The 15445-nt window shown below is 42.1% G+C and overlaps 1 protein-coding gene across 4 annotated transcripts; it reads right to left on the reverse strand.

Moving 5' to 3' along the window:
- Positions 1–1673: 1673 nt before the first annotated feature.
- arih2 (ariadne homolog 2) lies at positions 1674–13968 on the reverse strand. 4 transcript variants are annotated; one of them, XM_080469575.1, is made up of 15 exons: positions 13723–13968; positions 9681–10209; positions 8792–8859; positions 8106–8178; positions 7491–7632; positions 6492–6613; positions 5664–5773; positions 5427–5544; positions 5207–5257; positions 4902–4923; positions 4523–4674; positions 4078–4221; positions 3657–3725; positions 3457–3582; positions 1674–3096 (listed from the first exon to the last, which is right to left on the reverse strand). In XM_080469575.1, exons 2-15 carry the CDS (start codon positions 9945–9947, stop codon positions 3025–3027), a joined length of 1536 nt encoding a protein of 511 aa, XP_080325701.1. In that variant the 5' UTR covers positions 9948–10209; positions 13723–13968; the 3' UTR covers positions 1674–3024. The 4 variants fall into 4 exon arrangements, with proteins under 4 accessions (XP_080325701.1, XP_080325700.1, XP_080325703.1 ...); XM_080469574.1 differs by having other exon boundaries at positions 9681–10233; positions 13723–13884; XM_080469577.1 differs by having other exon boundaries at positions 13627–13824.
- Positions 13969–15445: the final 1477 nt, after the last annotated feature.

A 15445-nucleotide genomic window follows, 5' to 3' on the forward strand; every position in this document is an offset into this window, starting at 1 on the left:
TATTCGGGCAATTTACATTTTAATATAAAAGTCAGAACTATAACTATTTTATGGGCTTACTGGTTAATACCAACTTTGACTGATTGGTCTACATGTATATGCAAATAAATCATATTTCAAAATATACAAATTATGCATGAGACTTTAAAGACTAACCTAAAACATAATAAAATGTCATTGACATTTCATTTGTTCGTTTAAGTTGTGTTTCATAGCCATCAGTCGGATTGCTGGCTCTAACAGGGGTGACACTGCAACTCTGAGCTCAACATGATCTCCATTTGATGCTAAAAATACATATCTCCAAAGGTTGTACTGTAGAACAGATGAGAATGGTATATTTGATTCCTTAAAGTAAAAAATATATCTATAAAAGCTCAAAGGAGTTGCCTATCTCCAAACTACCCTGCAGTCCCACTGAGGAGCTTTATTAGTGAGAGTAACCAGAAGATCATGCCTGACTGTCCTGCTGTGGAGTAAACACATGAGGGTGCTATGCCCCTCAACACGCTGCACTTCCCATGAACATGAAACTTTATCACACACAAGGTCAAAAGGAGCACTGGAGCAGTTAATACTCTCTTGGCACACTTTCACACTTCACTATATAAGGCCGCAGCAGACTCACCACCAGGCCTGTCATGGCGCAGCGTGCTGATCTGAGAATGTCACAGGGCGGCCTGAGTTTCCCCAACATGTGTCGACACTGCAGTGACTGTGATGTGGAACGTGTTTCATATTTGAACATTTACAGCATCACACTTAGTGGGAAAGGATTAGATTGATCATCCACTCTGTAAAGCTACACTAATCTGAAGCTACATAGGCGACGAGGAGATCTGAAGCAGATAAATGAAGCTCATGAGGCATATCTGTCTTTTTGAGAGCAGGTTGAGGCTCAGTTAGAGGAGAGGGTCACGCTCCGGTCACCAGGGTGGAAAACCAGCCAGGGCCGCCACTGATATTAATAATAGTTTATCGACATTACCTTCAGACAGAAGCCACCACAGACCTGGATCAGCTTCCTGTTCCTGATCCCCAGAGTATTTTTCTTAGGAAAGCCGAAATATTCAAGGTTTCCCTGTTTGAAATTTTGCGGTTGTATGATTTTAAAGTGACGTTTAAGACCAACGCCCCCACACTTCAACGGTGAGGACAAGAATTGCATACAGATCGGCAACTTTATTAAAGTGAAGGAGTGAAGATTCACCCTCATGCACAAATAAAAATAAATAAAAATAGCCTAATTTTACACATGATCATGACAAAACTGAAAATCAAAAAACAAAAAGGAAAATAGCATTTTACCAATATTTTAGAGACTCTCCAAACTTTCACAAATCATGTTTTAAGGGGGGGGGGGGGTCCTGTCTCATTAAGGGGGGCTGAGCCCCCCCTGGACCCTGTATTTCGCACCCTGGACTTATGCAACTGTTAATTGTGCCAGACAAGTGGAAAGTGTTTACAGATTTCAGCTACAATTTTCTCTTCAAGAATGAAGTTTTTGCAGCGAAAAAACAAGACACTGGGTGGTAAAACACAAAGCAGGTTTTTTTTTTCTGCTGTAATCAAATGAGTCAAGTTACTTCTGCTTTTGTATTTTCCTTAGTGGAGTGCAGGAAGTGCTTGTGTATGTGTTCATATGCGCGTAATCAACACACAAGAGACAGGGTCCGGTTTTAAAAACTCTCTCAGTAACTATTTCTGTATTAATGTACAACCGTTGAAAATTACAGCAATTTTTTGGGGGTATTTTTTTTTCTTTTTCATTTTTTTTTTTCCTCTTTTTTTCTTTTTAAATGATCCATCTACCTATCAACAGCCATTTTCCAGAGGAAACATGAACAATGTGAGCAGGAAGAAAAGAGAAAACAAAAGAGCAAAATAAAGCCCAGGTGGTTTGAGGGGAAAGACAAAGAGAGCAAGCACAATGTGGGGACGAGGGATACATGAACGGATAGAATTTATCTTCTGCAGCCGTGTGTGTGCGCGTGTGTGGTCCATGTCAGCAGGGGTTACTGTAGTGTGTATGTCTGAGGTTACACTTGTTTCTTCAGTCGAACTTTATCATCTCATTTACCAAATTTAGGTGCAAATACTCAAATTCTGATGAAAGTAGGGAGTTTACATCAGTGTCCGAACGTGAGGAGACAGGAACGAGTCCGATTCAGTAATTTTACTTCAACCTTAATGACTTTTACTGGCAGTGGTAAGTGGAGCCCGTCCAGATATGGAAAACACGCAAAAGATCAGAGGATTTCATGTGGAGCACCGAGGACTACGACAAAGAGCACAATATGCAATCTAATATATGAACATGCATCATATGCAGAAAAATATTGCATATGCTTTTCGTTTTCAACTGATCCTAAGGTTATGTGGGGTATGAGAGGAGACCTTTCTCACACCATCTTTATATCCACCAGATTCTGTGTCAGAGTAAAATAAAGTCTTCATAATCCGCTACTGATATTTCTGCTTTGTTCATGTCACAGTGAAACACATCTGCGGAAAGTTGGTTGAAAAGCCAGATCAGGTTGCACTCTTGATACGGTTTGCAACAGCTGACAAACGAAAAAAATAAAAAATTCTAGATCAGCCTAAGATTTATAGCTTCCAGCATGTGCCTACAAATCAATAGAATTGATGTAAAAATACCAAAATAGAACTTTTTTCTTTTTTTGAATCTGTCCGTATCAAATCCATCAGCCCTGATAAGTGGAAGCAAGTGTAATCAAAGTGAAGGTGTTGCTCTAAAGCCAATATGTGTGAATGAGCTCAGCGTAACGAGAAAGAAGGGGTGATCCCATTCTGTGAACCTGCATCATGACGAGTGAAAAAGAAGGGGGGGGGGGGGGGGGACGGGACAAAAATGAAGCATATGAGCGAGTGTCCAGATGCAAAAAAGGGTTTATATGACTGCACTGAGGGAAGGATGCAAAGGCTGGTAGGTAGGTAGGAAGAAAGGAAGGAAGGAAGAAAGGAGGGAGGGAGATGCTGGTGCTTTGCAGTCGCGATGGAGCTTCAGGTGTCGTGGAAATCCTTCAGCAGCGTACGTCGCCTCTGCTCAGCAATGTGCATCTGATTTTCCAAATCCTGCAAAAACCAAACAAACATCACTATCATATAGTCAATTGAAGTGCGCTACCGTCAATGAGTATACAAGTATGTGTGTGTTTGTAAGTATATACGTATATTTCTTCTTTTCTATTTGTTTGGCTGCAGATAATATGAACAATGTTACAATGACAAATTGAAGGACAATTAAAAAAGGAGGTAAAAAAAGTTTGCTGGTTTGATGTTCTACTTGTGGTTGGTGTGCTTTTATCATTAAACCTTTAATTTAACCAACGCAGCAAATTCCCATTGATTCCCATTATGCATTCTCTAAGTAGTCTGTCCTTCGCAGATATGATGTGCTTTTATTCCCTGCCATTGTTTAGCTCAAGCCCTCACCCCTCTGTCGCTGGCGCTGAGCTCCCCCTCGCCTCCCACCACGCCTCTCTCATAGCTGTCGGCTCGCTCCACCTTCCACGACAGGTTCTCGATCTCCGCTTCCAGCTGGGCCTGCTGGTACTCAAACTACAGAGGAAAGATTGTTCAGTAGTGGAGTGAACGTGACCGTTGTTCATCCAGGAAACAGGTCAGTTTCTCACCAGCTTCTTGCGTGGGCCAGACTCCATGTAATAGGCGTAAGGGTAGGTATACTGCAGTGTGTAGCGACACTGGGGGTAAAGAGCAGGATCCAGATCAGGCAAAGACAAAGAATAGAGGCAGCTTTGTACAACTTGAGCTTCGTGGGTAAATGTCATTGCTTATGATCAGAACACTGCGAGTCAGCTGACTAGTTCATTGTTGCAGCTTCAAAGAGCGATGATAAATTCTTCATGTGTAACATTCTTATTACGTATAAAAGCGTCGGACTGAATTAAACTTTCAAATCTGTTCTTGGGTCTAACTGACAAGTTTAAAACTGAATTTAGTCATTAGCTTATTTACACTATGAGGCGAATCTTAAGGCCGCTTTGAAGGAAAAAAAAAAAAAAAAGTTTAAAAGTCCTCCAGTTTCCACGGTACCTTGGCCAGTAGCTTTGCAGCGTTATGGAGGTACTGCCAGTCGATCCAGGTCCCCAGATTGTTCATTACTCTCTCCTGGATCTTCTCTTGGATCCTCTGGTATGTCTGAGCCTCCAGCTGCAGAGACTTGTTGTGATTCTCCCACTGGTAGAAAAAAGGATCAGGAAATACACTGTCAAAAGGCTGAAAGCATCATCCTTTTCATGTCGGGGCCTATAAAAAGTACTGCACAAAAGAAGTGCTGAAGACAAACTTCGACAAACAAACAGTCAAATCTACCTGGTAAAGAAAACTGAGCTAATGCATTTTCAGTATCCACTAAAAATGATTCTCTGCATTCTATTACACATACAAGGTTCCTTCACCCATTCAAAGAAGATTTAAAAACAAAAGCTTCTGTGACCGTTTGTTTTGTTTTTAACCTGTAAGCAAAAGCAACACTCACCCTCTCAAAGTAGAAGAGGTATTTCTTGAGGGCCTCTCTGGCCTGAGCCTGCTGGCTCTGGTTGACTATGTCAGGGTTTTCTTTGTAGCGACTGCACTCATAGTATTCACTGCCGTGAGTCTTCCAGTCTCCGAGACACATCCAGCAGAAATCTATCAGAGGACAAACAATGTACATTTAAGGATTTGCACTATTAGTAACGCTCCGATTCAGTCTTAGGTTTGATTTGGGTTTAGAATCCTGACAATCAAGTAACAGCATCAAATTGGTTTATCACTTTATCCAGCAATCGTTGCTTTTGAGTATTTCTTGTTTGATGTTTAAGCCGCGAGGTGGAGCCTCGTGGATGATGCAGAATTATACCGACAAAACAACTTACCGTGTTTACACTTGGAACATTGCTGGAACAGAGAAACAAAGGGACAAAGAACGAGTGAATGAGAAACTAGAATTTCTGAGTCATTCATCAACCATCAGTGTTGTTAAAATAACTCAATTGAGATTCACATGCAGCTCATGGAAACGGACAAATATAAACAATTCTAACAGTAATGAGACATGTCTTCTTGGGTGACATCAAACCATCAGTCTGCTGGAGTGGAGGATCTCAGCTCTCCAAATCGGGACTATATTTTTAGCATTTCCTGTGTTCTGAGAAAGTGTGATTTGTCAGCTCTGACTCACCATGTGATTGCACCCTCCGTTCTTCTCAATGCAGATATTGCACTTAGGACACTAGAAGAGAGAAAAACAAACTTGTCACGTCCGGTTTCCCTCCATTTTACAAATCATCAATTATCACTTTGTTCCTGAAAACAGCACAGATGTTCACAATTAAATTTCCATTAGGTCATATATATATATATATATATATATATATATATATACAAAGGATGCGTCTTACATCTTTAGTGTGTGCACTGATGTAGTTCGCAGTCTCCGAGTCGTCAGCACATTTGGTCAGCCATTTCCGAATTGTTGCACAGTCTGTGGGAGCGTGGTACATCTGTCTGCACTTAAAACTGAGGACGAAATAACAAACATCAACGTTAACATGTGGACTCTTCAAGAAGCTACGACAAAGAGCCCAGTTGGAAATGGCCGTGATATTTCGACACATATCCGTGTTCGTGCATCCTACCAGAAGACTTCACTGCAGCGGCTACACTGAACCCTGCGTGCCCGAGGCTCCTGCACCTTGATGACGATGGGACAGTCTGCACCCGGACACAACTGTAACTGGTAGTGACTCTGGAAAACAGACACGAAATGGTAAAGATGTGAACACATGAAAGAAGAAAAGAGAAAAGCCTTCACCAGACAGTCCGTTTCACAATGTTCTGACATTAACGTGATCCAGTGTGAGGACACACACTTCCACAAAACGGTGATTAAAGGGGCGTTCAACCTGTAGTCGTGCTACTTGCAGAGTTTCATGATAATTATGACCATTCACCTCCATATAGACTTTGAAGTCTGGTAATTCCATTAAAATGAAAGTACAGTAATCATTTAACGCTTCAGACAGATAGGGAAGGGGTGACAATGAGAACGTGGAGGATGAAAAACTGTGTGTACAAGAGGCACAGATTCTCAAACCACAGAAGTAAAGTTCTCTTTCAAAATGCTTTTATATACGTTTCATAATATTCAATTCAACTTATATAGACAAGCAAAAAGATTTGAGTGAGTTTGACTAGATAACTGGGGTTCCTGGTCTGTCAAGTGATTCAAGGAAAAAACCCTGGTCGTGAAGGTTCATTGATGCAGGCAAGAAGCAAAGACTCGTCTGTCTGGTCCAAACCAATAGATGCACTACCGAGGCTTAACTGCAGCAGAATTTATGTGGAAGACGTCAGAATGTACATTGCAGCTTGTGCTGTATGGGACAGCAGGGGCAAACACTACAGGCAGGCAGTTGGTAATGGTTTTAGTGTTGATCAGTGGAAAGAATAAGAAAGTGACGGACCTCGACATAGTCTCTGAAGAGGTAGCGTCTGTATTTGTCCTTAAGCTCCTCTCCTGGCAGCAGAGGCAGGACGAAGTCTTCTGGCATCTGCAGGGAACAGTCCTGAGCCATGCATGAGACACCTGGACACAAATCCATCAGAAAGAGTTACAAATATTTGACCATGACAGAAGCAACATTACAAAAACAAAAACAAACCCCAACCTAATTGAAATTCACATCGCAAGATATGCGGTTAGGTTGTGTGTACAAAGCCTGGTTTCTAGTGTCACGGTGACCCAGAAACGGCTCTGGGGGATCGTCTTTCATCAGGTGTCCTTCGTGCAGCTGATAAAGACTTTCCCGTCAGACTCAGAAGGACACTTGCGTTATCACAAAGTCTGGTAAATGTAGCACAGGGACATACAGCTGCAGGCGAGCATCTTCACACGTCTGAATAGGGAAAGCACTTAGGAGCCCACACAATGACAACTATAGAATGCAGCCAGTCTGGTAAAACTGTGCACACTCCAATATCACTAAAATCTCAAACTCTCCACATAATCACCCGCACGCCCATCTGCTGTCCTGCTGACATAAGCACACTCTTTAACAGAGACACACACTGATCATTATGGACAATGCCAGCCTGGTAAACTTTACACCAGATGGGAATCATCAAAACCTCATATTACACCCTCTTCATCTTCACAACTCCAACACATTCTTGGATTTTACACACACCCGCTGAAACACAAACAAATGGAGACCCGAGAACAAACAAAAGATCTGCAGCCTTCTGCCAGTTAAATGGTTTCATTGAGTGGCTTAAATCAAACATCACTCAGCAAACCCCGTCCATCTGGCATTGGGATGAGATTCATTTTCAACGAGGATCAGAGGCTGAGATTGTGATGAAGCCCTGATCAGAGTTGCGGGAGAGCAAAACAAACACTGAGGCTGGCATGCCGGCATTAGCTTTGATGACCGCAGACACGGACACCGGCACATTGCACTCACCTACTCCCAAACCGTCTTTGACCAGTACGACGCAGTGCTGCTCCCAGCATGCTTTACAGAAGGAGTGCTGGCAGGGCAGAGCCAGCAGGGCGTCTCTCCGTACAATCTGTAGACAAACGCCACACTGGAGGGACTGAGGGGCCTGAAACACACAAGCACTGAAATCAGGAACCCTCAAAAAAAGCCTTTATGGTCTAGTGACTGATAAAAGATTGAAAGCTACTGATTTTAATGGATTGAAAAATAGACGACCGTGTCCAAATCATTTTTGCAATAATCATTTAAAAAAATCTTAAATTATTTTCTTAAATTATGACTTTTCTCTGTTGGTAAACATATTTGAACACCACATTAAACTGGCATCTTACTCTACTATTGTTAAGAGTATAGGGTTAAATAAAGCTTAACCAAAACAATATTGAATCAGTAAGTGAAGTTTATGTGGTCTTTCTTCGATCCTCTGCATTTAAACATATGTGCCTGTCCCCTATGGAGATTTGAGAGGCTGAGGTCACTTAGCATGATCACATTGTATCATACAGTTCCATTACAGGGTTCAAATGTTAAGGTAAGTACTGGCACAGGTGGCTAATACAAGACTCTTCCCAAACTCACAGTGACTGATCTGCAGGCGCTGCTGGGCTGGACCAGGGCGTCCGACAAAAGCAGAGAGGAGTTGGACTTATATCTGCAGCAGACATGGACAGGAACACAGACCAAAGTGAGGAACACACAACAGACGAACTAATAAGTCAGTTTGTGTTCGCTCCCAGTCGATGCGTCAAATCAGTTTGTCATTGATGTCTTAACATGGTTGTCTCATTATAGCACACCAATGCTACATAGTGGCTGACAGTGGGCCAGTCATAAGAAAGTTAGCCATTAAAGAGGCTGGCCAAAAAGGATTTGTTTATTAGGCAAGTGAAGGCCAGTAAACATTATGACTTTTCTTGTCTGTGGGTTATAAAAAGAGATTCCCACGGATTCCAAGAACACCAAAACTTTCCTCAAAAAACACAAGAACAAACAAACAAAAAAAACCAAAACATTGTAAGTTTTCTTTTAATTGTTATTACAAAATAACTCGGGCTATTTTATTGTGCAAATGACACGAGAAAAAAAACATTGTGGTTGAAGAGGAAATTGTGCAAAAGTAACCAATGAAAGACAATGACGGTAAAAAGGGCAGAACATAAACTGCTAAAGGAGAGGGGAAAACTAAACAAAAAAATAACAAAAGACAGTAAAAAAAGTGACGGCTGGTATGACCCAGAATGTTTAAAGAGGCAGGAGAGACGTACCTGTCCAGTATTTGTGAAACGTGCCAGTGTAAATGCACCAGGATCAATTTTGCTACCGCTGGTGAAACCTGTGAGGGTAAAAGGAAAGAAAGAGAGGAGCGATGAAGGACTGAGATGCAGCGTCCGTAATATTCCAGGACGATTGAAAGCTAGTGTGAGGTGCATGTCTTGAAATGAATAAACACAACCTTCCACGATGGCTGATGTATATCATGTATATAAATATCTACAGAGAGATTCGTACCAGGAACTGGATCAGTTCCTGGTACGAATCTCCTGCTTCACTGGTGTTGTTCCACTTATGATCTCTCTCATACTCAGGTGCTGCCTCATCCTTCTATAAAACGTCAGCCCACTGGCTGCAAGTATTGAGATGCAGCATTTTTACATTTTTGACCAGTTTCCTAACAATGGTCACCACCAGCAGCTGGTATGATCACCAAGCCACGGGTTTGTAGATCATATAGAGCAATGATTCCCAGCCCTCTTGATTTGAAAGGGTGCAACATTTTTTTACGTGTTAAAAACAGGCGAGTCAGCATTCAATTCAGTTATGTTACAAAACTACCAACTTTAAGAATTTACATTAAAGGTGTAAGTAGTGGGATAAAAAAAAAAATGGCGGCATGTCAAGCTAAAGGGCAAGATGAATCAGTCATAAGGGAAAAGAATGCGCCAAGAGAGTTGCATAGAAAATGTACAGAATTAGAGCTGAATGCACTTATTGTGGTGAAAAGCTGGCGAGAGAAAGTTTGAAACTGCGAGCAGAGGCCGCACCAGTTCGGTTATTGTAATATAGATTTGGGCCCCCTCAAGAAAAAGGTTGGGAATCACTGTACATAGCATTTTGTAAGAATAAAGTCGCGCCGATAGACCGGATTCCTCTCACCTTCAACGCAGCAGCCACAGTGTTAACCTCCTCCGTCAGCACCCGCTGACTCTCTTTGTAGGTCAGACAGGTGAACAGGTACTCCTCCGGGTCAAAGGAGTCGGCGCCCTGCTGCTCCACATCGCTGGCCACTCCCTCGTAGTAGGCCTCGATGTCCACCTGATCCTCCTCCTCCCCCCCGTCGTCCTCATCCTCCTCTTCTTCAGAGTTCACGCCGAAGTCTTCCTCGTTGCTGTCCGACGCCTGGCTGTTCATGTCCACAGACATCCACTCGACTGACTCAATCACCCGCACAGGTAGACGGCTCGCCTACCTGTCGGATCCCACTGGTCCGATTAGCTGTAATGGTTTGGCTGAAGCTCCGCCACCCACGGCCCTCCCCTCCACCTTTCCACCTGCGGGAGTCACTGTTTGGAGACACACTGCCTTCCTGTCTGAGGCGCTTGGAGAGCGCTCTCAGCAGCAGCGGAAGAAACAGAAGAAGTCGCACTCCCCGTCACTCATTTGGAAAGCTGGTTACGGAAACAATCTGCGGAGAAGAGAATGAAAAAGACTGGAGTGAAAGAATAGCAGAGGGGGAGGAGAAAATTGAAAGGGACAGAGATAAAAGAAGAAAAATAGAATGAGAAAGAGGGGGAGAAACATCAGTACAGATTGTTTTATAATAACTTCCATGATAATCGGATCAGACTGACATGGGGAAATGGTTGCCACATATTTTCTGTTGCACACATGCAAATTTAATTATCAATTCATGTGGGAGCTTGGTATTACACATTTCAGGTTCAGCAAAGTGCGACAGAAAGACCACAACAAAGTTTTCATTTCATGATCAACTACTGCAGCCACTGCTTTCAACTACTGTTTGGTCAAAACACCAAAAAAAGATTTAGATTGTTCCTCACTCATTGACGTGTTGTTTGGTACATTCACTATTACCAAAGCTTTTGAGGTCATTATCATATGAAGCAAAAAAAAACAGCAAACGTGCATATTAAAAAAAAAAAAAAAAAGTAAAAATCTTTGGCAGTCCTGCTGATATATTCGATTTGAACTGCAGTTGATTCTTGTTACAGCGAAGCCATTTCACAAGAAGTACTTCACAATGACAACAGCAGATCTGGAGATAATAGTGAATGAGTCAAGATAAGGAGAGGTGCGCCGCCTACATCAATCGAACGTCTGCATTGTCGGTTAACTCTCAACAGATCGGGGGGGGGGGGATAATCTGGACTCATGTCCTTTTAATGGCATATCATTTACGCCGTTTCATTTTAAGAAGAAATCCTGATGAAAAGAAATCGGTGGAGAGTAAAATTATTGTTTATCTTATTAAAAGACACATTTTGAAGTGCAAAACCTTAAGATTCAAGTTAAAAATGTTGCAACCTACAGACAAAGACAAATTAAACGCATATGACTTGCAGAGAAAGAGATTTTCTTTTTATTCCCCATCCGTTAATGTCTAATAAAGTGAAACACACCAGGAAGTGCGAATCAAAAATTATAACTTGGCACGAAACAAAACATGCGCTCTAAGAGTTAAAGAGGGGCCAATATCAGGGGGGGGGGCTCATCTTCTCACACTAAAAACATTGAACTAATCACAGAGTCACAAAGTGATCCTGAGTGGAAAATCTAATCTTTAAAACACAAACACGGGCCCTTGAAACAGCATTTGACACTGCCAGGGCGGTTAATGAGATCTTCCAGTACTTTCTGAAGTCAAAGAGGCTGAATACAATCAGTCAGGGCAACAAAAAGACCTAAAAAATAACTAATCTTAAGCTCGAGCCTGTAAACTGTCACTTAATTGAATAAAATATTCAATGATTGGAGAGAATTCACGTCAATATTTGGTTGGTTATAAAGTATTCACCTTTTTTCAAAAGTTACATTTGAATTTGATTATAGTAATTAGATAAAACTGTAGCAAATCTCAATCCATTGGACACATGATAAAGTGAATAAAAACCCTTTGACTGCGGTTCAGTTCAGTTGCTGGCGAATTTTATTTGTAATTTGCCCCCACAACATGTGGATGAAACGTTAAAATGGATTTATTAAAACTACTCACAAGGTACGCAATGGCAGTTCCAAAGTTTTATAGAAAAAAAAAAAAAAAAAGCCGGATTAGTCATCCTGATTATTGTACTTAACAGGAGGTCACTGTGGGTCATAACGTCTACTTACAAACCTGATCCCTCCCTATGAAGATCCAACTATGGTTCAAAGTAAACTATGGTTTTGAACCGATGCAGGACCGGAAGAAAGTATGAAGAGTTCAATCTAAAGAACTAAACGCTTGTGAAGGATCTGTGTGGAATAAATGGAAGCACACCCACAGAAACATTCCAATAGCTTATTCACATCACCATCAGGGCAATAAAATCCACTATCAAGCGTCCTCTCAGGACGAATGTGGAGCATTCCAACACCAGGTGTGAATTGACGTACTTGGAGCTGTCTGCTTGTGATCCTATCACCCATGCCCCATGCTGATGCCAAGTGTGTGCAGGGCCTGTGCTTCTGAGTGTGCTTTATTTGCACAGTATAGCTTGATGACCACTAACTCATTTTTCTCTGTAGTTCCGGACACAAGCAGGCCGTGATCAAGAAGAATTTCCTCAATGCAGAGGTCAAACATGCTCGTCCCACTCACATGTTGACTTTGTCATAATGCTACGTATGAATAAAATCCTTCACTCATGCCAACCCAAATACCACAGCATTTCTAAAATACATCTAAAGACTGAAAAAGTTTAAATAAATTTTTTTTTATCAGATCAACATCTTTTGCTGGATTGAAAGCCAGTGAGTACAAGTAGGTTTTAAAGGTATACCTCTTATGTTCGCAATACAGACACAACTTGAAATTGGCTCTTGGTTAAGATGATTGAAAACCAGACAGTTGGATTCATAACAGAACTGATCTGCATGTTTGGCTTTCGTTTACACGTGTAAACCATTTAGCTGTCTCCTCAAATCCAAAAGGATATCATTATTAATAATAATAATAATAAATGTAAACAACATTAAACTTGTGTGTTACAGCAAAGCATACTATTTCCAGAAAAGTTACATCAAATGTCTCCTATTACACCCGATAACATCTCTTTACAAATTAGAAATGCAATATTTTGCGTCATCAGCTTGGTGCCAATTTAAAAGAGCATTTGCCAGTGAATATCTTCTAAATGTGGAAGAGTAGTTAAAGCTAAAACATGACTACGTCGTCTGGTTAAGTAATTTGTTGACTTTATAATGTGAGATAAAGATGAGAGCAGTCACACCACAGAGGCCCCGGGTAGCCTCTTTTGGCATGTGACTGGGATCCACTGTTGCCAAACAAACACTGGATCAAAGTCTTTGGGATCAGATGTGACTTCGCAAATATTCACCTGGATATGAAACAAGGTTAGTCGGGAAAGGCGTGCCTGCCGGCCCCGGTGCCAGCCCGGAGACATTCCGCCCGGTCCGAGTTAAAAATAGGCAGCAAACTGGGTGACACACATCCCGCTCGGCTAATGTATTACAGCGACTCAGCACGGGTTTGATAACAGCTCACAGGGAGAATGGGGTGTGGGGTGTTGGGGGCGAGATTAAGCGACCTACATAAAACATTGCCTCACTCGGTGGTAGCTGGACATCGGTGTTCAGATTAGGGGTTAAATACTCCGAAAATCCACAAAGCGGCTGGCTAACGCTGTTAGCCGGATTAGCTCCCTGGCTAGCGTGCTGGCTGCTACGTTCAACAGTGAAGTAATGGCATGTCAGACTCACATGGGATTAGTTGCTGGGTAGTCTAACAATACACTTTCAAGTGTTTCCAGGACCCGCTTACATTCGGGTCTTCTAACATAAAATCCCACCACGGGAGCTTGCCCGGTAGCCTCCTCCCCTCCTTCCCCCACACCCTCCCGCTGTGACTGCGCCTCTCACTCACTCGAGTCCGGGGATTGAGATGTAAACAAGGCCGCTCCGGAGCTCCCGGGATACAGACACATTCAGACCACCGCAGTTTAAAGCCCGGGTTGTTTACCTCTCGAAGCAGAGTCGACTTGGTCCGCGGTGACAAACAGAGGAGGGTTCGGTGCGGAGAAATTCAAAGAGCGTTTTACACTCTTTAGCCTCGCTGGTAGGCGGAAGGTGGTCGGCTCCAGAGGTACTTATCAATGACATCACGTCCGAGAGCCTGCCTCCTCTCACAGCTCACAGGCTGCAGCCTCACCGCCTGCAGACTTACCTCCTTCAGCCTCAACCCCAACACTACTCTCTAAACACGATCACATTCTGATGGACACTTTCTCATATACTGAACACTGCACTGGATTTGGATGCATGCATATTTGCTTCACTCAAATTCCAGAGAGATTTAACCCTGTTAAATGAGGTTACATGTGCCACATTGTATCATAAAATATAAGTTTAATCAGCGTCAGATACCCCATTGACTTTGGAAAGAGGACATTCGATTTAATCGTCACGGATTTAAGTAACTGATCCATCAGAAAAAAAAGTTAGTGACTGACACAACTTGCCTGAAGCTGTGAGTTAAATGAGTTTAGTCATGGGCTAAATTAAGGCTTCTTGATATGTCAGTGGGATGGACTAATGTAACCCTAATCAAAAAGGTTTATGAAATAGTTCAACTTTAAACACAACTAGTTCTTATTTATATTTTTCTGAATGGTGCTTCCAGTTAAGACCATCCGTCCATTCATCTTCTGCGATTCCCAACTCCATAGTTGGATAGATGTTTCCCTCATGACTTAGTATGCATATCTTTGGCTGCAAGAGGAGGCTGAAGTACCCAGAGAAAGCCAACATTTTCCCCAAGTAGATTGAGCAATATCAATGAAGAAACTCTCCGCAAACCTGGAATCTAATTGAAGATAGTCTCACAAGAGTGCTAACGACTACACCACTGTGGCACCTCAGCTCAAACATATTTCCATGTAATGACTGCGTTGTATTTATCTAGTCATCTTGAAGTTATATAATAGCAGATCTTGGTTTGTTAATCAGTTTAGTATTTTACGCCGTCATCATGTTGCCGTGAAGAATTTATTTTGGTTCGTGTGAGGAAGCCAGAGATGTCAAATTGAAGTTGCACAAGGTAAATATGCAAATTCCACACAGAGAGACCATGAAATTGAAACCAGATTGTTTTGTTTGTTAGGAATGGTGCTGAACAGTGTACACCTCATTTATAATATTTCAAAATACTTACAGCACAATCATGCCCCAAAGGATTAAAAGTCAACTGATGCCACTTCATGATGTGAGAACCATCTTGTCTATAAATGTTTGTCTTCGCCATTACTATCCAACAGATTACTTTCATAAACTCCATGGGTCTGAGGTGCTTCCGCTGTGGCTTTTCTTGCCTGTGAATGGTACAGGACAGAAAGTAACTGCAAGTATTGCAGCTCTGTATGGAAACGTTATACTTGATGTACTTCAGCTATGAAGGTATCGGCCTGATGGCCTAATAAACAATGCATTACCCTCCGCTGTACTTCTTAGCAGTGCCTGGGAGGAGCACAGGGTAGATCCCCTGGGGTAGATGCACTGGTAATTGGTGGGTGAATTGCTGAGGAAAGATGGATCAGCATGTAATAGAGCTGACGTAGAGCCGGTCCTACTGCAGAATGATACACCAACACTTCTAAAACCTTCACTTGAGAGCTGCTTTTCTACATTTTCACTTGAAGGTTTGGGAATACCTTTAAACCTTGTAAAAAGAATCAATTCCAATTCAC

The sequence above is a fragment of the Lipophrys pholis genome (assembly GCF_963383615.2).
Source record: "Lipophrys pholis genome assembly, chromosome: 8".
Classification (NCBI taxonomy): Eukaryota; Metazoa; Chordata; class Actinopteri; order Blenniiformes; family Blenniidae; genus Lipophrys; species Lipophrys pholis.

Excerpts from the sequence above, each read along its gene's own strand:
- arih2 (XM_080469575.1), bottom strand. The coding sequence starts at position 9,947 with ATGTCTGTGGACATGAACAGCCAGGCGTCGGACAGCAACGAGGAAGAC. Across the intron at positions 7,633-8,105 it reads GCGCCTGCAGATCAGTCACT|GCCCCTCAGTCCCTCCAGTG; the intron begins GTGAGTTTGGGA and ends TGTGTGTTTCAG. Across the intron at positions 3,583-3,656 it reads CTGGCCCACGCAAGAAGCTG|TTTGAGTACCAGCAGGCCCA; the intron begins GTGAGAAACTGA and ends TTTCCTCTGTAG.